This window comes from Chiloscyllium punctatum, chromosome 39, assembly GCF_047496795.1.
Source record: "Chiloscyllium punctatum isolate Juve2018m chromosome 39, sChiPun1.3, whole genome shotgun sequence".
NCBI classification, from domain to species: domain Eukaryota; kingdom Metazoa; phylum Chordata; class Chondrichthyes; order Orectolobiformes; family Hemiscylliidae; genus Chiloscyllium; species Chiloscyllium punctatum.
In genome coordinates, this window is record NC_092777.1 from 8,942,909 (window position 1) to 8,969,760 (window position 26,852).

At 41.4% G+C, this 26,852-nt stretch overlaps 1 protein-coding gene across 2 annotated transcripts; it reads left to right on the forward strand.

The window, feature by feature from the left end:
* Positions 1-880: 880 nt before the first annotated feature.
* slc25a19 (solute carrier family 25 member 19) lies at positions 881-26,852 on the forward strand. Of its 2 annotated transcripts, none has more exons than XM_072558134.1 (6): positions 881-1,003; positions 9,234-9,389; positions 10,101-10,271; positions 13,992-14,175; positions 20,095-20,225; positions 25,494-26,852. In XM_072558134.1, exons 1-6 carry the CDS (start codon positions 884-886, stop codon positions 25,710-25,712), a joined length of 981 nt encoding a protein of 326 aa, XP_072414235.1. In that variant the 5' UTR covers positions 881-883; the 3' UTR covers positions 25,713-26,852. The 2 variants fall into 2 exon arrangements, with proteins under 2 accessions (XP_072414235.1, XP_072414234.1); XM_072558133.1 differs by lacking the exon at positions 881-1,003 and adding an exon at positions 1,550-1,725.

The following is a 26,852-nucleotide window of genomic DNA, read 5'->3' on the forward strand; positions in this document are numbered from 1 at the left end:
CCTACACACACAGACACACACTCTCACATACACACGGACACAGGTACAAAGACACCCCCACACAGACTTAAGACACTCTGCACTCACTACACACACACACCCAAATACACACACTTTCTCACACTCACAACCCCCACCCCAGACACACACACACACACACAAAGACCCACATGCACACATATATTTTGTGTGGTGAATTTGTACTTGCAGAGTTACATTGCACTTTGCTCAAAAACTGCATACATTCGTGTAGAACTCTGAGCTCAAAAACTGCATGAATTTATGTAAAACTCTGGTTCTAATCTAAAAAGTGAGATAACAATCTAAACATCAGGTCATAGACAGAGAACACAGGGGCCTAACGCTTTCAACATATTGTCTAGCTGTCGCTATTGTTAACAGCTAACCAGAGAATGCAACTTAAAAAAAAGGGTTTTGTGATTTATACATGAAAGAAGTGAAACTATCACTGTATTCTAACAGATGAAAGGCTTAACAGACAATCAATTTTTCAATGTATAATTTCAGTTACATTACACTGTACATTTTTGCTATAAATTCTGTGTTAGGTTTGAGCCCTCCACAATCACCTGCTGAAGGAGCGTCTTCTGAAAGCTAGTGTGCTTCCGATTAAACCTGGTGTTGTGTGATTTTTAACTTTGTACATCCCAGTCCAACACCAGCATCTCCAAACCATGACTTCTGGGACCAGGAGGAGAAGGTGATGTTGCAGCGCCCTTCTGAGGGCGGGAGGTGTCAGTGCAACATCGCCCTCAGAAGCCGAGAAGAGTCGTGCAGGAGCGCCCTCTGAGGCTGGGAGGAGTAAGGCAGTACCCCACGGAGGCTGGGAGGAGGAGTGAGGAGGGGGATGGGGAATGAGTCAATGCACACGGACGTAGCTGTGAGAAACAGCTTCAAATACCCTAAATTAAACAGTCAGCCCTGGCAAAACCGAGCCGCTCCGGCAGGATCAGACTGCAATCCGCGGAACGGGACCGTGCTGGTGGGCGAATACCACAAATTGTATTGGCGACATCTGAAGGAAAACGACTGTAACTTGAAAACGATAAGAAACAGTCGCAATACTTCGCAAGTGTAATTGATGTTCATAGTTTTAATCTTATTAAATGGATTGCACTCGAATGATCAGGGATTTCCGGGCAGACTAACTGGATTAATGGTGCTGGAAGAGCACAGCAGTTCAGGCAGCATCCGAGGAGCAGCGAAATCGACGGTTCGGGCAATGATGAAGGGCTTTTCCCCGAACCGTGGATTTCGCTTCTCCGTGGATATCTGCCTGAACTGCTGTGCTCTTCCAGCACCACTTCATCCAGACTCTGGTTTCCAGCATCTGCAGGCATTGCTTTTACCTGGCAGACCAACTGGCCGTCCGTCAGTGAGCTCGGCTCTCAGTGGTGGGCTGCGATGTCAATCAACACAGTCGCCCCCCACCCATTGGTGGATGCGGCCGTCAGTTAAATGGCATCAGTTCCGGTTGAGTCTGAGCGGGAGTGGCCCGTGCCCTTGTGTCACCGTCAGCCCCGTCCCTGAGGCCGGGCGGCGGGCGGCGGGCGGCGGGCGGCGGGCATGGTCGGGTATAACCCCCTCGCTGAGCGAGGGGAAGGCAGTCCTTCTCCTGTGGAGGTGGCAGTGGCAGGCTCCTTGTCCGGACTCCTGACCCGTGTACTCATCAACCCGCTGGATGTCATCAAAATCCGGTTCCAGGTAAAGGTGGAGTTTGGAAATATGTAAACGGGGGTAAATCCTGGCTCAGTATGTCCCGGGGGGGGGGGGGGAACCTAAATATGTGGAGGAGAAATCCACAGGGTGGGAAAATTCCAGATAAGTAGCAGGGGTACTGGATAAATAGTGTCTAAATATAGGGTCAGATGCAGTAGATGTACAAATGGGAGGGGGAAGGCTGTTTTATATCCTCAATACAGTGTGATATATATAATAGAGTTAAAATAACAGTTGGGTGGAGCTCACCTTTTGGTCAATGTACGGATAGAAGTTGGTAAGTACGTGGGTAGGGGAGTACTGGGTAAATATACATGAGGGAGTCAGTAAATACTAGTTAAGTGTGTAAGGTGGGTGGCTGAATGCAAGATAATTATACAAAGGGCTGCTAAAATATGCATGGACAAGTGCTGGGCACCATGGTTCACAATTTACCTTTGGCATTTGAATTCCAGTTTCAAACTTTGTGAGTGATTCCCAATTGGAAAGTTTAATTAAGAGGAAAGAAAGATGACAGCAAGCATCAAGAAGGCATTGAAAAAAACTGAATGGTTGTATAGTTAGTGAGTGCAATATAATTTTTATATTCAGCATACCATTTTGTTTTATGAAAAACATAGCTCATGACTCAGCTGTCCTTGCAAACTGTCTTTCCTGTCTCAACCCTTTGAACATACTGTCACCTCCCAAGTCTCCCAGAACACTGTGTTTAAATCTCTCCAGTCAAATTTCTGCTCTTGCCATACATTTAAAAAGTAATATGATATCTAATGTGACTCTAACAAAAATAGAAATTGCTGTTGGAATTCAGATCTGGCAGCCTCCATGGAGAGAGAAACAGAGTTAATATTTCAAGACCCTTCAGAAACAATTATCCTTGTCCTTCTCAGCATATCAATGGGTTGGAAGTATTCAGAAAATTTACTAAACTAACACCTGAAATGAGTGGATTGCTTTAGAGAAAAAGTTAGACAGATTAGATTTGTATGGTCTGGAGTTTAAAAGAGATTGAGGTGACTTAATTGAAACGTAGAAGATTCTGCACACACTTGGCCAGATAGATAATAAAAAGATGTTTCAAGTTATGAGAGAATCAATATCCAGGTGTCATAGATTAAAAGGTTGCCTATTAAAGACAAAGATGAGGAAATATCTTTTGAATTCCAAAGGCTGTTTACATAATATTTAAGTAATTTTAAGACAGTTAGATTCTTGTTTATTAAGGGGATTTGAGGTTAAAGTCAGGTCAGCCATGATTATATTGAACAGTGTAACAGGATCAAAGGCTTGAGTGGCTTACTCTTGTTCCTTGCTCAGATTTTCAACCTCTGTGCAGCCTTTTATAGACTTAACCCACACTATCACACTATTTTCCTGCTGTGCAACTGGGTGAGATTTGACAAAAGTAGAAACTGCTGGAAAAGTTCAGCGGGTCTGGCAGCATCTGTGGAGAGAATCAAATGACCCTTTTCCAGAACCTGAGTTTGTCTGTAAACTGAAATTTTCTCCCTCTAAGTATCGGAAAACGTGGTCTTCGCTCCATATTCTGTTGTCTAGCTGCTAATCTGTCCTCTCCCTGGCAGTAGCCTGAGAATAAGCCAGTTCTTTTGCAGTCTTGGTGTCAAGTTAGATTCTCTTGTATGTCTTCGACCTCATTAAGCCATGCTTATTAGCACATTGAGTTTGTCCCCATTTCAGTTCATCAGCTGCCAACTCTCCTGTTCTTCTTGGATTACGCTGAGACTCCACAGTTCCAACACATTCCTGGTTGCTCTCAGATTCTCCCTTCCACAATCTTGATATCATCCAAACTATACTTGTTCCTAACTCCCCAGTAAGTCCCATTCACTTATCACCTCTGTTTATTGATCTCCCAATCCAGTGAAGTCTTGATGTTATAATTCTTTTTCTTGTCCTCAAATGACTGTGCATCTCCCTGTCTCTATAAACTTCTCAAGCTCCCAAACCTTCTGTGCTCCTCGAATTGTGGTGTGTTGAGTATCTCTGATTTTAATTGCTGCACCATTGGTGGTAATGCATTCAGCATCCTGGGCCCCAAGAATTAGAATTTCCTCCCTAAATCTCCGATTGTGCCTGCTGCACAGTGTGTTTGAACTCTTTTATATCTAGCAAAAGTATTGTGGGTCGACTCTTACTAATAGTAAAACAATAATATTCATTTATTTGACACAATTAATATTAGAATAACAAATACAATATGAACTAATGATAAACACTATAAATGTTTTAACTTGACTTTGATCATGTGCCACCATGCTAGAGCTTAGCCAGGTTCCAAGTGGTGAAGTGGTTTCAGAGGTGCCTTCTCTTTTGGTGGTTATTCTCAAGTTATTGTTCTCCAGTTACTGCTTGAGTTACTACTCCTGAGGTGTTGCTGCGGTTTTTATACTCCAAAGTCTTTGCGTCCTTTTGGGAGGGTCTTGACTATCTTCCAATGGATTGATCAGGTTCAATCACCCTGATTGATAGGACCCAACCAAGTATGCTGATGGCAGCATGGTCCTTAAATGTTCATTACTGGAGGTGCCTCCATTTCTGGTACGCACCTTGATGTTTCCGATTGTCCTGAGGATGACGTTCATTGTCCCATTCAAACCCAAATTCAGGTGTGTATTGTAGGGTCTGCAGCTACCCGCTTGTTTGCAAACAGTCTGTGGGCAGCTGCAGCATGTTGATTGATGCAATCACTTGAGTTAAGGCTGGTTCATTTCCCAGCATGCTTTCGTACCTGTCCAATTTATCAACTTCATTCAAAATTTATCATTTTGAGCGGCCTGTTTGGCCACACTCCCACCCTCCTTTTTAAGACACTTCTTAATGATCAATTCTTGTCCATAGATCCCTCAAAGTTGCCACCCAAGTTGATAGGGTTGTTAAGGCATATGGTGTATTGGCTTTCATTAGCAGGGGGACTTAGTTTAAGAGCTGTGAGGTTATGCTGCAGTTCTGTAAAGCCTTGGATAGACTACATTTGGAATCTTGTGTCTAGTTCTGGTGGCCTCATTATAGGAAGGATGTGGAAGCTTTAGAGAGGGTGCAGAGGAGATAATTACCAGGATGCTGCCTGGTCTGGAGGACATGTCTAATTAAATAAAGGTTGTGGGACTAGGGCTTTTCTCATTGGAGCGAAGAAGGATGAGAGCTGACTTGTTAGAGGTATACAAGGTGGTGAGAGGCATAGATAGTGGATAACCAGAGACTTTTTTTTTCCCCCAGGGCAGAAATGGCTATCATGAAGGGGCATAATTTTTAAGGTGATTGGAGGAAGATTTAGGGGAGACGTTAGAGGTAGCCTCTTTACACAGAGAGTGGTGGGCGCTTGGAATGCAATGTCAGCGTTAGTAGTAGAGTCAGATATACTAGGGATATTTAAGTGACCCTTGGACAGGCACATGGAAGGTAGTAAAATAAAGGTTATATAGGTTAGTTTGATTTTAGAGTAGGATAAAAGGTTGGTACAACATTGAGGGCTGAAGGGTCTGTTCTGTGTTCTATCAATCTTTTGGCCATTCAAGTTAATATTTCTTTGTGGCTCAATGGCACGCTTGGTTTTGCAATATTTCTGTAAGGTCCTTTTGAATGTTTTGAAATGTTGAAATTCATTGTTGGTAAGTGTTAAATGATACATTTGATAAGAATAAGGCAACATCAATAATAAGAATATTCAAATAGTGTAGAGGAGCAAAAGATCTGGTGCTTAATCATTTATCAGTCACTAAAGTACTAAAACAAGTGAGGCACGTTAATGAGGCCAGTTTCTAAAAGAAAAGCAGGCAAAGCATGTAGGTTCGTTTTCAGAAAGGATGAACTGGGAAGCATAGAGTTGTAAACTACCTTGATTAGACCAGACTTGGTCTATAAGCAGAAATGTTCACAGTACAGCATCGTAAGGATGCAAAAAAAATTCACAAGAATGTGATCAGAAAGAAGGCTGACTAGGTTGGAAAAATTTTCCTCTATTGAGAAAGAAGAGGGGTGAAAGCTGAATATTACTCCCTCATTCAGAAATGGAAAGGGATTAAAACTGGTAACAATAGGCCAGTTATTTTAACATGTCATTGGGAAAATGTTTGCTCAGAACATTTAAAATATGTAATATAAGCAAGCAGAGGCAGCATGGCTTAATGAAAGAGACAATTTTATTAGAATTCATTATCTACCATGTGTTAATTCCTTTAAAGAGGAACCAGTAGATGTAATACCTTTTGGAAATCCAAAGCTGCTTGATAACATATCACACCTTGGGCTATTAATGAGATAACAGCCCCTGGTGTCAGGAGTAGTATATCAGCATGGGATTTTCTAGCTACAGGTGCAAACTTTTAAAGTGTGTATTGATTATCATGTGATTCTAGTCCCATTAGTTTAAATGGGGCACCGCTATTATGTGATTTTCTTATAACACGGGATGACATGAGAACAGAACTTCTGCATTATAGCAGAACTGACTGTAATAGAGGACAAAGAGTTAGGATAAGGAGGCATTTTCAGGATGGCAACATGTATCCAGTGTTGGGAAGGTGAATGTACTGTAGCCAAGTTTAAGGATCACCTGGGAAAAAAAAGTGGGAAGGCAAGTAATGAGAATGGTACAATGAATACAGAAAGATAGTTTGAGAGTATGCAAAAATTTGGCAAATGGAGTGTAATTTGGGAAAAAATATAAGGTTATGCATTTCACCAGGCAGAATAGAGGAACTGGATATTATTTAAATGTAGGAAGACTACAGAGAGCATAGGGATTTAGGAGTCTTGTGTATGAATCACTAAAATCTACTATCAGAGTTCAGCAGGAAGACAAATGAACTGTTTGCCCTCCTTTTAAAAAAAAACAGTATAAAAATAAGGTGGTTTTTGCTAAAACTTTCCCGCACTTGTTAGACCACACCTGGAATACTGTAAACAGCCTAGATTCCCTTATTTTAGGAAAGACATAATGACATTGGAGGCAGTCCAGAGAAAGTTTACAAGGTTGATTCTGGATAAAGAGGGACTGTCTAATGAAGAGACGTTGAGTAGATTAGGCTTGGATTCATTGGAATGTAGAAGGATGAGAGGCAATCCAATTTTTTTTTTAAAAAAAACCAATACAAAATTCTTAGGGGGATTGACAGGGTAGATGTAGAGAAGTTGTTTGCCCTTGTAGGGCATTATCTTCAATAAGGGACCATCTATTAAGGCAGAAATGGGGAGGAATGTCTTTTGAATGGTGAATCTGTGGAATGCTATGCCACAGCAGTAGAGACTGGGTTGTTTATAAAGGCTGAGATTGACAGGTTTTTAACCAGTATGGGAATCGAGGGTTATTGGAAAAGGCAGGAAAGTGAAATTGAAGATGGAGACTGGTCATGATCTCATTGAATTGCACAGAAAACTGGATGGGCTAAATAGCCTACCCCATTCCAATTTACTGTGTTTCCATTAGGCCTATCACGGTTAGAATTACCTTTTAGGAAGGAAGGGAGCGTGCTGAAAAGCAGAAACACATTTTAGGGGGAAATTAGATGAGCACAAAGGAGAAATGGAATTGAAAGACATGTTGATTGAGTGATTATAGTGGAGTGAGGGGTAGACATCTGTGGAACATAAAGATACCGACCATCACGCCTGAATACAGAGTCATTTCAATGCTGAGCAGTGAATAGTGATCATAGGGAAATATTCAATAATAGCAGTTAACTGTACAGTGAGCTGGGCGCATATACTCAGTGCTGTTTAAATATACAGGGGAAATGGATGAATATCTGGTATAATGGGTAAATGTAGTTGGTCCCAGTTAGAGGTGTAGTGGAAATATCAATGTAGAATTGAAATGCATATACCAGACAGGAGTACGTTGTTAACCGAACATGTGTAGAAAATCAATAGGCATTCCATATTTAACTTATACTGAATAACTATGATTCGGAGATGCCGGTGTTGGACTGGGGTGTACAAAGTTAAAAATCACACAACACCAGGTTATAGTCCAACAGGTTTAATTGGAAGCACACTAGCTTTCGGAGTGATGCTCCTTCATCAGGTGATTGTCATTGGACAAATATATTCACAGACAGGAGAAAATTCAGAAGTGCAGAACTACTTTAGGTATGAGATATGTGCATGTATACTGATTATCAGTAATTTGACTTTCATTGTGCATGTATACTGATTATCGGTAATTTGACTTTCATTGTGCATGTATACTGATTATCGGTAATTTGACTTTCATTGTACAATACTGGTTCTGCGTGGGATTTGATGTATGTACAAGTAGTTCTTGAATGACATGTGCTTTGGCAGTGCAATTTGCTCATACCATCGCTGAGGAATTCACGACCAGGAGTTTCAAAAACGCTTAACTCTCTTGGCAATAGGGGAATTCCAGTGGTGATTGTTTTGTTCTGCGCTTTTGCCAAACTCTCCGCGCTGTTCTGTGCATGCGCCGAATCAGCTGCTACCAGAGCAGTTTTCTGAGGGGTACTGTATAGAGAGCAGCTTTCTGAGCATTGAGCAGTTTGCTGTGAAATATCCGTGACTTCTGCATTACCCTCTTCTTGGAAAACATAGAGGGGCATAGTGACAAGAATGTTAGCACGAAGTGTCCTGATGATAAAATTGCAGGTGGTGAATGCAAAAGAAAGGCTATAACACCAGAAGAGAAGCTCGATGTTAAAGTGTTTTGAGCATCAGGAGAGAATGTGATATAGCTCACTTAACAGTCTACCTATGCATCATGATGATCCTCTGTTCCTGCATTAACAATTTTTTAAAAATGTACTGTGCTAAATTTACCTTCTTCATTGATAAGCGAAGTTTATGGAATGAGACTACGGCGTTATAGGAGAACCACCTGTAGTCCATATTATAGGCACCAATACTACTTGTTCATCCTGTATCATATAGTAGTATAATGGGTGTATGTCTGATCTCTGTTATAGATGAGAGATGAGATACATGTGTGATTAGGGCTTTATGGTGTGATCTCCGCAGTATATTATAATTGGTCCAGTTGGCACTTACCCACTGAGTCTACCATTCTTGGACAGATTCTAAATTCAACATTCAATGATAGTGCTCATGTTTGGAGTTTTGGAAATTGGGCTCAAGTGATCTATGCCACTCCCCTGTCTCTGCACCTTTTGTGGGAAAGTGAGGACTGCAGATGCTGGAGATCAGCTGAAAATGTGTTGCTGGAAAAGCGCAGCAGGTCAGGCAGCATCTAAGGAGCAGGAGAATCGACTGAAGGGCATTCCTGAAGAAGGGCTCATGCCCGAAACGTCGATTCTCCTGCTCCTTAGATGCTGCCTGACCTGCTGTGTTTTTCCAGCAACACATTTTCAGCTCTGCACCTTTTGTGTTGGGGAAATAGCAATTTAGAATTGAAAGATGTATTATGCTATGAAATGCGTGTATCATTCAAATCTACATAACCGAGCATGTTAATTTCAGAGCTGTACTCATGTCTACTCCTCTGATTTTTGTTTCCTCAGCTTCAGATCGAGAAGTTGTCACTGTTTGAGCCAGGAGCCAAATATCATGGCATTCTCCAGGCAACTAACACAATATTCAGAGAGGAGGGTCTTCAGGCATTCTGGAAAGGTCACATCCCAGCCCAGCTTCTCTCTATCTCCTATGGAGCCGTCCAGGTGTGATGCAAGATTATGTCTCTCTCTCTCTCAAAATTGTTCTCCGAGCACCTTTTAATGTATTACTTTCAAACTTTTGTCTGTGAATATTTCTGCTTTTTGAGCTGAAAGATGATGGTAGAATACAGGAGAACAGAGTGGGGCTGTGGAAGTGAAGTGAATGTGTTTGTGGATTAGTCCTGCAGTGCTGGGAGTGCACATTCCACCATGGTAGCTTTAGAGCATTAGATCCTTAAAAAGAATGCTTCTAGGATTTATTTTAAATCGTGTGGTTCGGTGATAGGACTCTCATCTTTGAGTTAGCAGAAGACAGTATCAACCTCACTTGAGATTCTGATGCTAATCTCCAAACAGTGCAACACTAAGACATGGCAATGTTTTTTAGAAGTAATGTTAAACGAAGAGCCTATCTGGTGCACTTGAAAGACCTACAGCACAATTTGAAGATGAATTGGTCTCTCTAATGTCCTAGCCAATATCTTTTCTTCAATCCACTATAACAGTTTATCTGGTTATGATTTATATGGCTGTTTTTATTAGGACTGGCTGTGTGTAAATTAGCTTTTCTTCCCTGCATTTCCAGTCAAACATTTAGTTCAAAAATATGAAATTGGTTGTAAGACATTTGATTTGATTGCAAGTTCTTTCCATTTTGATTATCATCTTGTTGCTAGATTTACTCCAGCACGTTTTTTTTCCTTCATCTTGCAGTTTGTGAGTTTCGAATTTCTAACCAAGTTGGTTCACAATGCCATGCTTTATGACTCGAGGATTCCCATCGCACACTTTGTATGTGGGGGCTTGGCAGCATGTTCGGCTACGGTCACTGTGCAGCCACTTGACACTCTCCGCACCAGATTTGTGGCACAGGGAGAGCCAAAGGTGAGAAACTAGGCATTTAAGGGGACAGGTGAGTGGTAATAGCAATGTGAGGGTATTAGAATGGTAGAGAATGATGTGGGTAAAAGGTATAGTGATGGAACAGTGGTGTCTATCATCTTGAATCGTAGAATGGTTAGATCATAGAATGACAACCTCATGACCAAGCTGTCTGTGACCAATTCATTTAGTCCCACTTCCCCATGTTTTCCTCATGCCTCTGCCATTTTTTTTACTCTTCAAAAATTACCCAATTCCATTTTGAAAGTTATGGTTGAATCTACTTCCACAACATAGTTAGGTGGCACCATTCCAGATTCTGATTAAGAATCAAAGGCTGTCTATGAATATGAACAGATAAAGAGCCAAAACAACCTGAAACTGAAAAAGAAAACATCAGAGTTTACAATCTGGAATTGTTGAATTCTGGAAGTCTTGATGGCTGTAAAGTGTCTCACTGAAAGATGAGCTGCTGCTCCTCAAGCTTGTGTTGAACCTTACTGGAATAGGTTGAAGGCAGACGACTCCATATTTTGTCTTTTCTGTTTTGTTTCCAGAAACCAGTGCATTTTTTCCAGGAATACCTTTTGACTCTTTGCTCCTTTTCTTCTCCTGTTAGTATTCCCACTAGTCCTGAAGGACTATCTCTTCAGATATTCATTCTGTCTTCTACTGTATCTCAGACCTTCCTTTGTTTGTGGCCCTCCACTCTTTTTGTTCAAAACCTATTACACCTTTAATTTTTCTCAGTACTGATAAACATTCATTGATCTGATTGTTAACTCTTTCTCTTTCCATAGGTGCTGCCAAGGCTGCTGAGTTTTTCTAGTATTTTCTGTTTTTATTTTGAATTTCCAGCATCCACTGTATTGTTTCTCATTCTGTCACATGCACCCTGTCTTCTCGTTTGTTTATCTCTCTTTCATCAGCTAGGAGGCTTGGGTTCCCTCTTTTAGCCATTTACTTTGTATCTCAGATGTCTCCTCATTTAAAGATTGCCTGTTATTATGATCTAGTTTCATTGGCCACTTTGATATCTCTTTACCAGGGCCAGATTTGGTCTCAATCCACTGAAAAATGATCCTTCCTGAATTAGTTCATTTTACTCTGGATTACTGTCTTTTTCCATAGCCAACCAAAATTTTTGATGCTATGATCACTGTTCCCTGACTGATTTTTATCCACTTGGTCCATCTCGTTCACCAGATTCAGATCCTGCAGTGACTCTTCAAACATCCTGAGCACCTCATCAAATTTCAGAGAATCTTCCCTATAAACAATTACTAATCTAGTCTTTAGTCCCACCACCCGTTATAAAGGTTCCGTAATATTCTCTAATTTTGCATAGTTGTACCACTATGGTGTCTGCGCCCCAAACAAATAGATTGTGCCCTTGACTCCTCTAGAGAAACTGTCTTTTCGTTGTATTACTTTCCTTAAGCAATGCTGCCAGCCCTACTTACCACTGCTTTTTTAAAACCCCTGAAATATTTAATACCCCATCCTGCACTTGGAACCAAGTCTCCTTTATCACCTCAGCATTGTGGTTCTTCCTGGTAATTTCCAACTGCAGCTCACCAACCAGCTTTAACAAATATGATACATTCACATACAGTGCACATTAAACAATTTAGACCTTTTATTGCTTTCCCTATTACTCTAACTACAGATAACGTCTTACTATTTCTTACTGTAATGCTATCCATCAGTCCCAATCCCTAGTTTTTTTTTCTCTCTTTCAGTTGTTCCTTCTTTGTTCCCAATCTTTATTATATTAACACTTTTTCAGGATAGGCAGGAAACTCAAGACAGCTGGTTATCAGGCTGACTAGAATTTTTAATGTCGGGGCCAGGGTGTTGCAGACTGCCTTTATAGATTAGATTCGATTCATTACAGTATGGGAACATGCGCTATGGCCCAACAAGTCCACACTGACCCGCTGAACAGTAACCCACCCAGACCCATTCCCCAACCCTGTATTTACCCCTGACTAATGCATCTAACACTATGGGAAATTGAGCATGGCCAGTTCACCTGACCTGCACATCTTTGGACTGAGATGAAACCAGAGCACCCGGAGGAAACCCACGCAGACACAGAGAATGTGCAACCTCCACACAGACAGGAATCAAACCCAGGTCCCTGCCGCTCTGGGGCAGCAATGCTAACCACTGAGCTCTAAGCCACCCCCTTTTTTTTTTTAAATCCGTCATTATTTGCCCTACTGTCTCAGGCCTGGGGGCTTGAGTTATTAGATTACATAGGCTTTTTTGCTTAAAGTGGAGAAAATCTGTGTCTGTTTCTAATCACTCTCAGCTGAGACAATTGAACATTTTGAGTGGGGACATCAATGAGATCTAGATCCAAAGTGTGTCATATTTGAAAGTCCTTCTACATTGTCGTCTTATTTAGATGAGGTAATAAAGTGAGTCTAAAATTTGAGCAACTGAGTGTTAGAAAGAGGAGGCTGGGCTGTTTTTAAATATTTATACCCTACTAATTTTAAAGGTATCCTTGTATAATAAGAATTTATTTGGATTCTTTGAATCAGAGTTTCAGGTGACACTGTTTATGTAGGAGGTGGTGGTCCTCGTACGCAGAGATTGAGTCCCGATGACATTGGGTTGTTGAGAGAATTATCTAATACCCTGATCACCCTCCAGTTGTGATATCCACTCACACTTGTTGCCTTGTCTAATGCTTGTAGTTTACTTTTCTAAAGACTTTTTTTTGGAATATAAACAGAAAATATTGAAGGTTTGGGCGCTGCTGTGTTGAAAAGGGTTGTTGTTCTTCAATTCACAAAGTTAGAATGTATTGTTCATATATTGGTTTCGCAAGATCCAAGAGCTTATGGAGCAGCTGGATTTGACACTTTGTTGGGATGAGCTTGCACCAGCTGCCTGTGGGTTGAAAGCTGCTGAGCAGCAGCCTTTGGATTGTTCAAGTTGCAGTTTATCACAGACCTGAGAAAAGACTATTGAATACATGCCTCCAAACGTTTCTATTTCTCACTCTCCACATAGGAAAAGAGAATCTAACTTGAATGAAGACCAAGCTCCAACTGACAAATGACTGAATTGAGAATGTTCTTTCAACAACTTGTTACCATCACCACAACTCAAAAGCACTGAGAAAGTCACCTTGTTTCCCCTTTGGGGGATCAACTGAATTTGTTAGATTTGCCCATGTTTTCCACCCATGTAATTTCTGCAGCACTGTCTTATTTGAGTAAACGAATGTGTTTGGGTCAAAAGATGATAGTGTTACCACTTGTTAAAGGACAAGTTTTTATTTTTTAAAAGAATTCATTGGTACATGATTGGAGTATTTTGACCTAAATAATGCTCATAGTCATTTGGTTATTTATACATTTGAAATGGCCCGTAGAATAGAAAGGTTTGATTTCTAGCACACATCAGGGACAAACGTTTGAGTTAGTTATTTGAAGTAATTATCTAGATTTATGTTTTCTATTCTGTTTGTAGTCTTGTGTTCCTCTGTAATATGGTACATGTATGGGAGGGAAAGTAAGGTACATGAGTGAACAGAATTGTTTCACTCCTGCCTAGGTTGTGAAGCAGCTCAATGATAGCTAGGTTTATGCATGAGGGGTTGATGTGATGGATTGAATCTTTCTCTTGCGTTTAAAATGACATATATGCTGCTTTTAGAATGCTGATTGACTCTTGACTATGGTGTGATTAATATCTATTTTGCAGATTTATAGAAGTCTGTGGCATGCAATAGTCACCATGTACAGAAAGGAAGGACCCCTGTCATTCTATCGAGGACTCACGCCCACTCTTGTAGCTGTCTTCCCCTATGCTGGGTTCCAGTTTGCCTTTTACAACATTTTTCAGCATATCTCTGAGTGGGCTGTGCCATCGCGTGAAGCCTGGATGGGTGAGTGACCAGTGGCAGGAAGTGTGAAGATATTGGCTACTGCACTAACCAAACAGGAGAGCAGTATTTCTGTGGAGGTAGAAATGTGATTTGGTAGTGAGGCATTAGCCTTCATTTGTTGAGAGGAGGAGTAAGCAAAGAAGAAACTTAGTTTCTGACAGGCTGACACTTTGCAGAGCTGCCATGGACACTCAGTTCTGAAGAAGTCATGTTGAACTCAACATTAATTCTGTTTTTGTCTCCACAGATGCTGCCAGATCTGCTGAGTTTCTCCACCAAATTCTGTTTTCATTTCAGATCTCCAGCATCTGTAGTATTTTGCCTTTATTATGTACAAAGCCACACTTTCTTCCCTCTTGGCTGGCCTAGTGTCACGGATGAAACTGGAAGCAGCATTATGCTTCGTGTTTGATCGAGCAGCTGCCTGTCATCAGCATGCAGTACCTCCGTCCACACTGCCCAATTCCTCCTTGATGCAGTTGACCACATTGTTCTTGAGCACCATTTGAGCTCATCTCCCCTGTGCTTCTCTTGTTCACGTTCTTTCTTCCTCACTTACAGCATGCAAATTATTCAAGGCAGTTACTGCTTCGATATTGAATCATGCTGTCCATCTCTGCTCTGTTCATCTGGTCGACCATTTGTCTTTTACGATCTCTTACATACTCCTAGGAGTATTACCCTGATTTCTAATCCAGCCCAACACTTTTTTTTCATGCAATAGCTTCTCCTTAGCTAGTTTGCATTACCTTTAGAATGCGCTATGATCCTATTATCTGTCTACCCTCTCTTTTTGCCTATGTACTACTATTTGAAAATTAAATCTACAGACACTGACTGCTTGGCTGACATCCTGTGACAATTGCATGCAAGGTTTCTACAATGTGACATTGTTGAGTTCGGCTCCTGCTTGTTCTTTTTTTTTCTGTTTGATGTTCCTACTGCCTATTCCATCTTGCTTTGTTAGACCAAATGTCCTGTTTGATCCTGGTGTAAATTCAGAACACATGTCTACCATCCAGCAAGATCATTTTGGTCCATCTGTACAACTGCCTGCCCACACCTGACCATACTTTTTTTTTGTTAAATGTTTTTGGGATGTGGGCTTCACTGGTAAGACAAACTGGTGAACAATGTAAGCTTGTTTCCACTAGTTGAAGGTTCCTTAACAAAAAGATACAGATTGGGAATCACCATTAGAAGAACAAGTGGCTAATTAAACACTTAAAAACTAACAGCACTAGGGCATAATAAACCACAGACTACAATGGAGTCATGATGGTTGCTCATTACAGTCTGAGAGATAATTGGAGATGGGTAAAATAGCCACATCCCATGAATGATTTAATACAAAGCTTTTTATTGTTAAGATACAAGATTTTATTACATGGAAAAACCTTATTGTAAGGGATGATTTGAGGCAGAAACTAGAATATACTTTTAAAAGGATTTGGTGAAAGGGCAGGAGTTTAGGATTAATTTGGGTAACTTCAATTGAAACGTACATGCATAATGAGATACATATATCTCCATCTCCCTATTTTGTTTTTGAAATTTTGGCAGGCCCGGACACTCTGTGAGAGCACTAGAGGCTCAAGATATTTAACAGTCAATCAAAACAGAGATTTGTGTAAAAAGCATGCTGGTTTCTCAGTTGCTGACACAGCAATTGCAGTGTGTAGAGGTCACTGTCTCATTGTGGTTATTTGTGCTGAAACCAGCGCCTGGCACTTGCCTCTTTTAAAGGTAATAGCATCATACCTACCGACAGGAGGGCACATTGCTCCTGTTCAAAATAAAGCTCCACTTGAGGATGAGTAGACTAATGAGTTCTCCTAAATCTGAGAAATTGCAGGGAAGCCTATTCCAGCAGCTTTGCCCAGATTGCCATATTAATGTTTATGGTGTATTGGTTGGTGTGTTTTTTTAGTTTTGAAAGATGGCAACAAAGCATTACTATATACTTTTTCACAGTCTTTGCTTTTGTAATTTACAAATGTCATTGTTGTTCTGGTTGTGCGTGACAGTCAATTTGCAGATAGCAACCACTCCCAAATGGTAATCAGATAAACGACCAGATTTTAGTTTATTCATTAACAGGATGTGCATGTCATTGACCAGGCCAGCATTTATTCCCCATACTTAATTGTCCAGAAGGTAGTTAAGAGTCAACCACATTGATTCCAGAGCCACAACAATCATATGTAGGCCTGACAAAGCAAGGATGGCAGATATCTTTCCCTAAAGGACATTGTGTTCAGAGAAGAATGATCCCTGGTATAGGGGGATTGCCTTAAGAGCAAAAGCCAAAATGCTCGAGACTCTCCTCATTGGAGTTTAGAAGAAAGACTGGTGATATCTTTGAAACATAAGGTTCTTTTAAGGAACTTGACTGTGTTAATGCTGAATGGATGTTGTCTAGGATCCCAGAGGGCATAGTCTCAGAAAAAAGGTGGTGCCAATTTAGAATTGAGATAAGGGAGGGATTTCTTCTCAGACCTGTGAAGGTGAAGACTTTGTGTATATTTAAGGCTGAGATTCTTGATCAGTTGGGAAACCAAGGGCTAAGAGGAAAGGTCAGGAAAGTGGACATGGGCATGTCCTGTGAGCCCTCATTCTGTTGAATGGCAGAGTAGGATTGAGGAGCCAAATGACCGCCTCCTGTACCAGTTTTCTTATGATCTTACAGCCAGATGGGATTTTGCTAACAATCAACAATGGTTTCATGGTCATCGAGTCAGAATCAGATTATGTACAGCACGGAAACAGACCCTTCGGTCCAACTCATCTATGCAGGTCAGACGTAATCTAATCCCATTTGCCAGTACTTGGCCCATAACTCTCTCAACCCTTCCTATTCATATACCCATCCAGATGCCTTTTGAATGCTGTAATTGTACCAGCCTCCACCATTTCCTCTGGCAGCACATTCCACACATGCACCACCCTCTGCATGAACAAGGTGCCCCTTGGTTCCCTTTTAAATCTACTCCCCACCCCCACCCCCCCTCCCCCCAACCCCAGGGAAAAGACTTTATCCTATCCATGCCCCTCATGATTTTGTAAACCTCTATAAGGTCACCCCTCAGTCTCTGACGCTCCAGGGAAAACAGCCCCAGCGTATTCAACCTCTCCCTATAGCTCAAATCCTCCAACCCTGGCAACATGCTTACAAATCTTTTTTGAACCCTTTCAAGTTTCACAACATCCTTCCGATAGGACGGAGACCAGAACTGCATGCAATATTCCAACAGTGGCCTAACCAATGTCCTGTACAGCCGCAATATGACTTCCCAACTCCTGTACTCAGTACTCTGACCAATAGAAGAAAGCATACCTAACGCTGCCTTCACGGCCCTATCTACCTAGAACTATTCTTTCAAGGAACTATGAACCTGCATTCCAAGGTTTCTTTGTTCAGCAACACTCCCCACGACCATACCATTAAGTCCTGTTCTGATTTCCTTTTCCAAATGCAGCGCCTTGCATTTATCTAAATTAAATTTCATTTGCCACTCCTCATCCCATTTGCCCATCTGATCAAGATCCCATTGTATTTAGAGGTAATCTTCTTCGCTGTCCACTACACCTCCAATTTTGGTGTCATTGCAAGCTTACTAACTGTATCTCCTATGTTCAGATCCAAATCCTTTATGCAAATGACAAAAAGTATTTGACCCAACGGTAATCCTTGTGCCACGTCACTGGTCACAGGCCTCCAGTCTAAAAAGCAGCCCTCCATCACAAACCTCTGTCTTCTACCTCCAAGCCAATTCTGTATCCAAATGGCTAGTTCTCCCTGCATTCAGTGAGATCTAACCTTGCTAGCCAGTGTCCTGTGAGAAACCTTGTCCAATGTCTTACTGAAGTCCATACAGTTCACATGTATTCTGGATAGGAGCAAGAGTAACAGGCTAGTCGTTATGGAGACTTTAACTTTCCAAATATTGACTGGAAATACTATAGTTTGAGTACTTTTAGATAAGTCAGTTTTTGTCCACAGAGTGGTTTCATGACACAGTATATAGACAAGTAAACAAGGGGCGAGGCCACATTGGATTTGGTACTGGGTAATGAACCTGGCCAGGTTTTAGATTTGGAGTTAGGTGAGCACTGGTAATAATGACCACAATTCGGTTATGTTTACTTTTGCAATAGAAAGAGAAAAGTATACAAGGCAGGGCAAGAGTCTTTGCTGAGGGAAAGGCAACTATGACGTGATTAAGGATGCATAGGATGGGGAAGGAAATTGCAGGGGATGGGCACAATTAAAATGTGGAGCTTAGCAAGGACACACAGTTGCTGTTCCTTGAATAAGTATGTACCTGTCAAGCAGGGAGGAAGTAGTCAATTGAGGGAGTTGTGGTTTACTTAAGAAGTTGAATCTTTTGTCAAGTGGAAGAAGAAGGTTAATGTTAGGATGAGATGTGAAGGCTCGTTAAGGCATTTGAGTTACCAATTAGCCAGGAAAGAATTATAGAGAGAGCTAAGAAGAGGCAGGAGGGGACATGAGAAGTTGTGGAAGGAATCAAGGAAAACCCAAAAGCTTTCTATAGGTATATCAAGGAAGAAAAGAATGACTGGAGAAAGATTAGGGCCAATCAAGGATAGTACTGGGAGGTTGTGCGTGAAGTCCAAGGAGATGGGGGAAGCGCTAAATGAATTTTTTTTTTTTTGTCTTCTACTAGCCTGAATACTGACAATATTGTCAAGGAGAATACTGAGATACAGGTGACTAGACTAGACGGGATTGAGGTTCATGAGGTGGTATTAGCAATTCTGGAAAGTGTTAAAATAGCTAAGTCTCCTTGGCTGAATGGGATTTATCCCAGGATTCTCTGGGAAGCCAGAGAAGAGAGTGCAGAGTTCTTGGCCTTATGTTATCACTGTCTACAGGAATAGTGCCAGAACATTGGAGGATAGCAAATGTTGCCCCCTTGTTTAAAAAGGGGAGTAGAGACAACCCTGGTAACTATAGACCAGTGAGCCTTTCTTCAATTGTGGGTGAAGTGTTGGAAAATATAAGAGATGTGGCCCAAGTGTTATATCTATCTGTCTCTTGAATACCTTCAGCATTTTGGCATCAACTTCTTTGTATGGTAATGAATTCCACAGGTGAAGAAATGTCTCCTCATCACCATCCTAAATGGTCTATCCCGAATCCTGATGAAGAGCCTATGCTCGAAAACGCTCAATACTGCCTGACTTGCTGTGCTTTTTAATCTACCCTGTCTAGTCCTGTTAGAAGTTTATATCTCTGATATTCTTTTCCTTCATTCACCTGAGTGAAAAAAATCCTAAGCTAGCATGGTGGCTCAGTGGTTAGCACTGCTGCCTCACCATGCCAGGGACCTGAGTTCGATTCCAGCCTTGGGCAACTGTCTGTGTGGCGTTTGCACATTCTCCCTGTGTGGGTTTCCTCTGGGGGCTCCGGTTTCCTCCCACAATTCAAAGATGTGCAGGTTAAGGTGAATTGGCCATGCTATTTTGCCCGTAATGTTCAGGGATATGTAGGTTAGGTGCATTAGTCAATGGTAAATATAGGGTAGGAGTCATGGGTCTGGGTGGGTTACTCTTCGGCGGGTCAAAGTGGACTTGTTGGGGCAAAGAGCCTGTTTCCACACTAGAGATTCTTAAACTCTAAATTTCTTATCATTAGTTTTTTGATGCCAGGTTTTTATTGAATTCAAATTTCACTGCCCACCATGATCATCTATGTTGGTTAAGAAATGCATATTGCCCAGAACCCAAGGAGCCTCACACTTTGCATCCAAATGCAATAGCAGTTACCATCACGTCTTGGATATTGCACTGGTACTGCAGTGGGAATGTCAGCCTGGATTTTAGGCTAAGCTTTCAGACTGAAGGAGAGTGCTTAATTGTGCCACATGTTCTTAACCGTCTCTCTTTTTTTGCCAGTTAATGTAGAGAATCTAATGTGTGGCAGCTGTGCAGGGGTCATTAGTAAGACACTCACATACCCCTTTGACCTTCTCAAGAAGAGACTGCAGGTGGAAGGATTTGAGCAGGCACGCATGGCCTTTGGACAGGTGAGGACTTCACACACTTGTGCACCCCCTTGCTGCTTTGGCTGTATTATGTGCTGTGTGAAAATCTTTTTTGATTAGAGGTTCCTGGATCTAATGAGCTGAATAGTTAAACACCAGTTCTTTCCATTTTAATTGTGGAAGAGTCTGTCCCTGGTCTTGTGGGTTTTTGACTCATCGTACACAGGAATTGTTTTTGAATCAGTAGCCATCATAACACCGGGCAGGCACTGTCACATTGGCCCAATCTCCGTGATTTGCCATGGTGTTGTATATCTACTCGTGTCCAAAGTAGTTCGGGGATATCCTTGTAACTAACTGTAGTGTGTAATTGTTATATACACGTTGTTGCCATTGAGCATATGACAAACGCTATCTGTGAAATTGTTATTGTCTCAATTCTATTGATCACTCAATAGTTTGTCAGTTGCAGTGTTTCTGTTACTGCAGTAATAATACCAACAATATTCAAATTGTGCCATGGCAGATTGAGATTTTAATTTTGGTTTTAGGGGGAAAAAAAAATCTGATTTTATTTTGGTACAAGTGTCCACGAAGCTATCAGGTTAATTCAAAAGCTGTAAGGATTTAGGGGTCCCCTTTAGGGAAGGAAATCTGTTATCCTTCTCCAGCCTGAACTGTTTGACTCCAATCTTCCTGCCAATTTCATTTGTCTCTGTCTCTGAAGTGGTCAAACAAACAATTCCGTTGTTTCAAGTTCAAACTGTAGGTCAACAGAAGGGTTTGCATTTTCCCGCTTCACCTGAATGATTGAATAATAGCTGGAAACCATTAAAATGTGTCCTGAAGAAATCAGAATACAGCAGTAAAAGTTCGCTTAGTCTTGTAATGTGGGATCCCTGTTCCCTATCATCTGAGGTCATAGTTATACAGAATGGAAACAGACCCTTCGGTCCAACTCGTCCAAGCTGACCAGATATCCTTAAATAATTTTGACTTGCAGGTGCTGGTGTTGGACTGGTGTGGACAAAGTTAAAAATCACACAACACCAGGTTATAGTCCAACAGGTTTATTTGGAAGCACTGGATTTCAGTGTGCAGCTCCTTCATCAGGTAGTTGTGGAGGTTAAGATCATGCTCACCAGAATTTATAGCCAAAGGAGTCTTGTGTTTCCAAATAAACCTGTTGGACTATAACCTGGTATTTGTGATTTTTTAACTTAAAATAATCTAGTCCCATTTGCCAGCATTTGGCCCGTATCCCTCTAAACCCGTCCCTATTTATACATCCATCCAGATGCCTTTTAAATGGTATAATTGTAACAGCCTCCACAACTTCCTCTGGCAGTTCATTCCGCACACATACGACCCTCTACGTGAAAAAGCTCTCCCTTAGGTACCTTTTTAAATCTTTGCACACTCACCTTTAAACCTATACCCTCTAGGTTTAGACTCTCTTCCCCGGGCAAAAGACCTTCTATTTACCCTATCCATGCCCCGCATGATTTTATAAACTGCTCACTCTCAGCCTTTGAAACTGCAGGGAAAATAGCCCCAACCTATTCAACCTGAATAGATCTGCCTGAAAGCTCTCATTCCTCTGTCTCTTCCCACTTCATAATTTTGTTGCTGGCTTAAATAACAATTTACATTTATATAGTGCCTTTAATGCATTAAAACTCGTTGGAAAGTCATTGAACAAGGTTTAATACAAGGGCACCCAATGCACTAGAATAGATGCCCAGGTACTAGTCAGAAGCAGTTTTAAAGGAGAGTTGAATAGAAAGAGATGGCAAGGCTTGGGGAGAGAATTTTGCAGTTTTCTGCTCCAAGCGGAATGAAGAGCTGCTAATCATGGACTGCAGAGAGTGAGGTTTACACAACAAGCCATATGGAGGAAAGTTGAAAGCTGAAGGTTGTGGAGGATTTCAAGACTAGGGAGTATTTTAAAATTGAGGAAATGCGTGACAGGGAACCAGTGCAGTTTAGAGAGCACTGGTGAGATGTGCGACTAGAACTTTAAGAATTAGGAAATGTGCAGCATTTTTGTTAAATTTTGAGACCAAAAATTACAATTCATGAAATCTCTCAAAGATTGAGTATTCTAAACAAAATAGTTTTAATTAAATCATACAGTTTTTCCCTCAGGTGATCAACCTGAAATGACTCTGTCATTTTAAAATCAAACTTTATTGAGATCCTGCATGTTTCAACAGGACTCTTCCCATTGATGTGTATCCTGTTCCTGAGTGCACCCTTTCCTCTAGTTTAAATACAGGATACAATCTACTCAATGCTCTTTTGGATACTGATTGGTTAGTTAGATGTATGATTGGTGGTTAGTCAGCAAATTGCCAACTTGATTTGCATTGGCTGAAGAATGAGAACTTTTCCTAGACTTGCTGTGATAGCATGATTAGCTTTTAATCAGTTTGCTGCAATTAACCTCTCTTTCAATTCAAATGGTTCTAATCCATTCAGCTCCGATCACCACCAGCCCATTTTCGCAGAATGAGCACAGCTGTAAGCCAGTCTCTTAACCCTTTCCTTATGAGAGTTTTGAATGAGTTGAAGTTTTCAGGGAGTGGAAAATGGGAGGACAGTTATAAGTACAGTGAATTCTTGTGGTAATAAAACCATAGGTAAGATCTCAAAACTAGTTAAACCAGGACGTGGGTATTGTGGGGAGGTTTAGGGATGTAGAGTCATAGAGAGATGACACAGAAACAGACTCTTTGGTCCAACTTGTCCATGCAGACCACAGCCTTAATAAATCTAGACCCATTTCCCTTTTAAGTCCTTTCTATTCTTACACCCTTTCAGATTTTTTTAAATGTTGTAATTGTACCAGCTTCCACTTCTCCCAGCAGCTCATCCATACATGCGTGGAAAAAGTTACCCCTTAGATTTCTTTTAGATCTTACTCCTGTCACCTTAAACGAATGCCCTCTATTTTTGACTCTCCCACCCCAGGGAAAAAACCTTGGTTATTCAACTAGGAAAAAGTGAGGATTGCAGGTGCTGGAGATCAGAGTCGAGAGTGTGGTGCTGGAAAAGCACAGCTGGTCAGGCAGCATCTGAGGAGCTGGAAAATTGATGTTTTGGACATAAGCTTTTCATCAGAAATGAGGCCTTCACAACATCCTTCCTGTCGGCAGGGAGACCAGAATTGCACGCAGTACTCCAAAAAGTGGCCTAACCAATGTCCTGTACAGCTGCAACACAACCTCCTAACTCCTATATTCCATGCACTAACCAATAAAGGCAAGCGTACCAAATGCCACCTTCGCTGTTCTGCTACCTGTGATTCCGCTTTCAAGGAATTATGAACTTGTACTCTGAGGTCTCTTTGTTTAGCAACACTCCTCATGATCTTAACATTAAATGTATAAGTCCTGCCCTGATTTGCTTTTCCAAAACACAGCACTTTGAATTTATCTAAATTAAACTCCATCTGCCACTCCTTCGTCCATTGGAAAACTTTTCTTAATTAGATCAGACATAAGGCTGTAAACAGTGTCAGACAGTAGCCAGTGTGAAGTGGCTTGGGGATAGAGTTTGAAGAAGGGGTCAAAAACCTCAATGGTATAAAGTCATAGAGATGTACAGCACAGAAACTGACCCTTCGGTCCAGATCGTCTGTGCTGACCAGATATCCCAACCTCATCTAGTCCCATTTGCCAGCATTTGACCCATTTCCCTGTAAACCCATCCAATTCATATATCCTATTAAATGCTACAATTGTACCAGCCTCCTCCACTTCCTCTGGTAGCTCATTCCACACACGCACCACCCTTTGTGTGAAAAAGCTGCTCCCTTAGGTCCCTTTTAAATCTTTTCCCCTCACCTTTTAAAGGAGGGAATTGTTTTGTTTATCCAGTATTTGGCATGATGAAGCAATGCAAACAAGAGCGATGTGTCATCAACATGCATTGCAATCTGATCTGCTGTTTGGAGTACGTTGCTGAAGTGCAGTATTTGAGATTGGGGGGGAATAACCAATCCCTCTAGAGGCAGAAAGACGTGATGTCATTTTCAGGACATTTCCTGCTGGAAATTAAGAACAGAACCAGATAGGACCCACTCACCTGGAGCCAGTGGAGTCACAGGGGATGAAGATGGTGTGATGAACAGGATCACGTATATAATGTCTTGCTCTTTCACTACCTCTAGGAGAAAGTGAGGATTGCAGATGCTGGAGATCAGAGCTGAAAAATGTGTTCCTGGAAAAGCGCAGCAGGTCAGGCAGCATCCAAGGAGCAGGAGAATCGACGTTTCGGGCATAAGCCCTTTCTCAGGAATCTTATCGACGTTTCGGGCATAAGCCCTTTTTCAGGCTTCCTGAAGAAGGGCTTATACCCGAAATGTCAATTTCTCCTGCTCCTCAAATGCCACCTGAACTGCTGCGCTTTTCCAGCTCTTTCACTACCTCTGCCTTGTTCCCCCATGCTGTTCTGTTAGGATGTGGAGGTGCCAGTGTTGGACTAGGATGGACAAGGTCAGAAGTCACATGTCACCAGGTTATAGTCCAGTGGGTTTATTTGAAATCTCAAGCTTTCAAAGCGCTGCCCCTTCACTTCACCTGACGAAGGGACAACACTCTGAAAGCTTGTGGTTAAAAATAAACCCGTTGGACTATAACCTGGTGTCATGACTTCTGATTATGTCAGGGAGTCATACCTCTGGAAAGCTTTGGAAGATCTAATTGTAATTGATTTACACATGTCTGAAAATATGGAATGACAATCAGGTGGCCAATGTGGCTGGTGTTCATAGTGGCAAAATTCCACTCTCTCAATACTATTGGGGGCACATCAATAAATGATCGGAAGGAAACATATGCTCCATGACACACACAACAGGATGCCAGGTTTAAATGTACCTGTATCAATATTGCTAATGCTGCTTATGCCATATATCAGGATTCCACCCCCCCCACCCCTGGACCTGGGCATTTTGGGTGATTAAAAAGAGAAAGCAGAAATCTTACTGTGATGCCATTTGCTGGAAAGTGGAGCTGTGTGGGTAACAAATGAAAGCAAGATCAGTTGTGGAGTTTCCCTCAATCATACTGCCTGCAGCAATTTGCTGTCTAAATGCATGCATGGAGGTTGGTTTAACTAATGAACTGCGTCTGGAGGGCTGAAAATTAAACTTTTCAGATAGTGAGACACAACTGGGAAAAAGCTTGTAGTTAGTCAGCTGGGGAATAGGACAGAGGGCAGTGCCAGGATGGATGGCCGGTTTGGTGATTTGAGGGTGAGGATGAAGGTGCAGACATTAATCTCTTTGCGGTTTCTGTGTTCCAGGTACAGACCTACAATGGTTTCCTGGACTGTGCCTATCAAGTGGCTCGAACTGAGGGCCTGAGAGGATTGTTCAAGGGCCTGTCCCCTAGTATGCTGAAAGCAGCCGTCTCCACTGGATTCACCTTCTTCTGGTACGAACTCTTCTGCAATATCTTTAGAAACCATAAAGAGCATTTGGAATATCAGCGACACTTCAGACACACAACTCCCTCACAATGAGAACCAACTGATCTACTTTTGACTGACTGCCCCAACTTCGCAGTGGTTTATATTTTTATTGTGGGTTCTTGCAATTCATTGGGAACGATGATGTTCCTTTAGAATCCCTTCCACTCCATCCAGTTGCACAGAGAATCGTTGCACTTATTGGATCTGTGTCACGAAGGTATGAGTGCAGCTGACTGAACAACCTATTGATAGCTGTTTATGAAGTATAAAACACCAGGAGAATTCAACAGCATTTATCTGTTACTTTAAATGGAGAGAATAAAGTTGCTACTGTTCTCATTTAACTCCTGAACACAGCCAGCAATGGAATGGGAACTAGGGTGCAATTACAGCCCTATTTAAAAATTAATTTAATATTTATTTTTCTAAAGCAATGCATATATTTGGTAACCTGTGTATCCATTTGGCTTCATTTTTATGTAAAAATGCTAAAGTATAAATATATATGGACATAAACATGTGGAGTTTGAGAATTTTGCACTGATGATGTTCAGATTGCCAACTCCTGTCAACTATTTATTTTCTTGGTCAGTTTTACACAGCTGTGGAGTTTCCACATTCAATGCATAGGAAGGATGCCCAAATCACTCCCTTGGATCACATGTCCCAGGTGCTAGTTCTGATTCTTAGTTGATATGGAGTCAGCAGAGCAGGTAATAGAGGCTTCACCCCTTTCTCAGCAGTGGGGATGGGGAACTTGGTCACTCCTGACCACTTCTTACTCCAGAAGTGAATGATAGCCGTGAATGGAATCAGGTACAAGTCGTGATGCTCTCTTTGGTCAAATAGCCTTGTAATGCCTCCCACCTGCGTATGAATGTAACTGGTAATGCATATAACATACAAAAGGTTGTCAGTAATTCATGAGAATGTGCCAGAAAAGCCCAATGTTAGTGTCTCTACCTCTGGGCCAGGAGTCCGACCTGGTCTGAATGCATATCATAACCTGTCTGAACAGATTGGCTTTATATAAAAAAAACAAAGTAAGTCACTTGATGATAGGAGCAAAGTGAAAAGGAAAGAGAATTGAGTTAAATGTTAAAGCATTTAAACTTTGAATCATTCTAAAACTGTAATGCATTTAAGGAGTTGCCTCTTCTCTATGGTTTATCCATTTTGCAATAAATATTT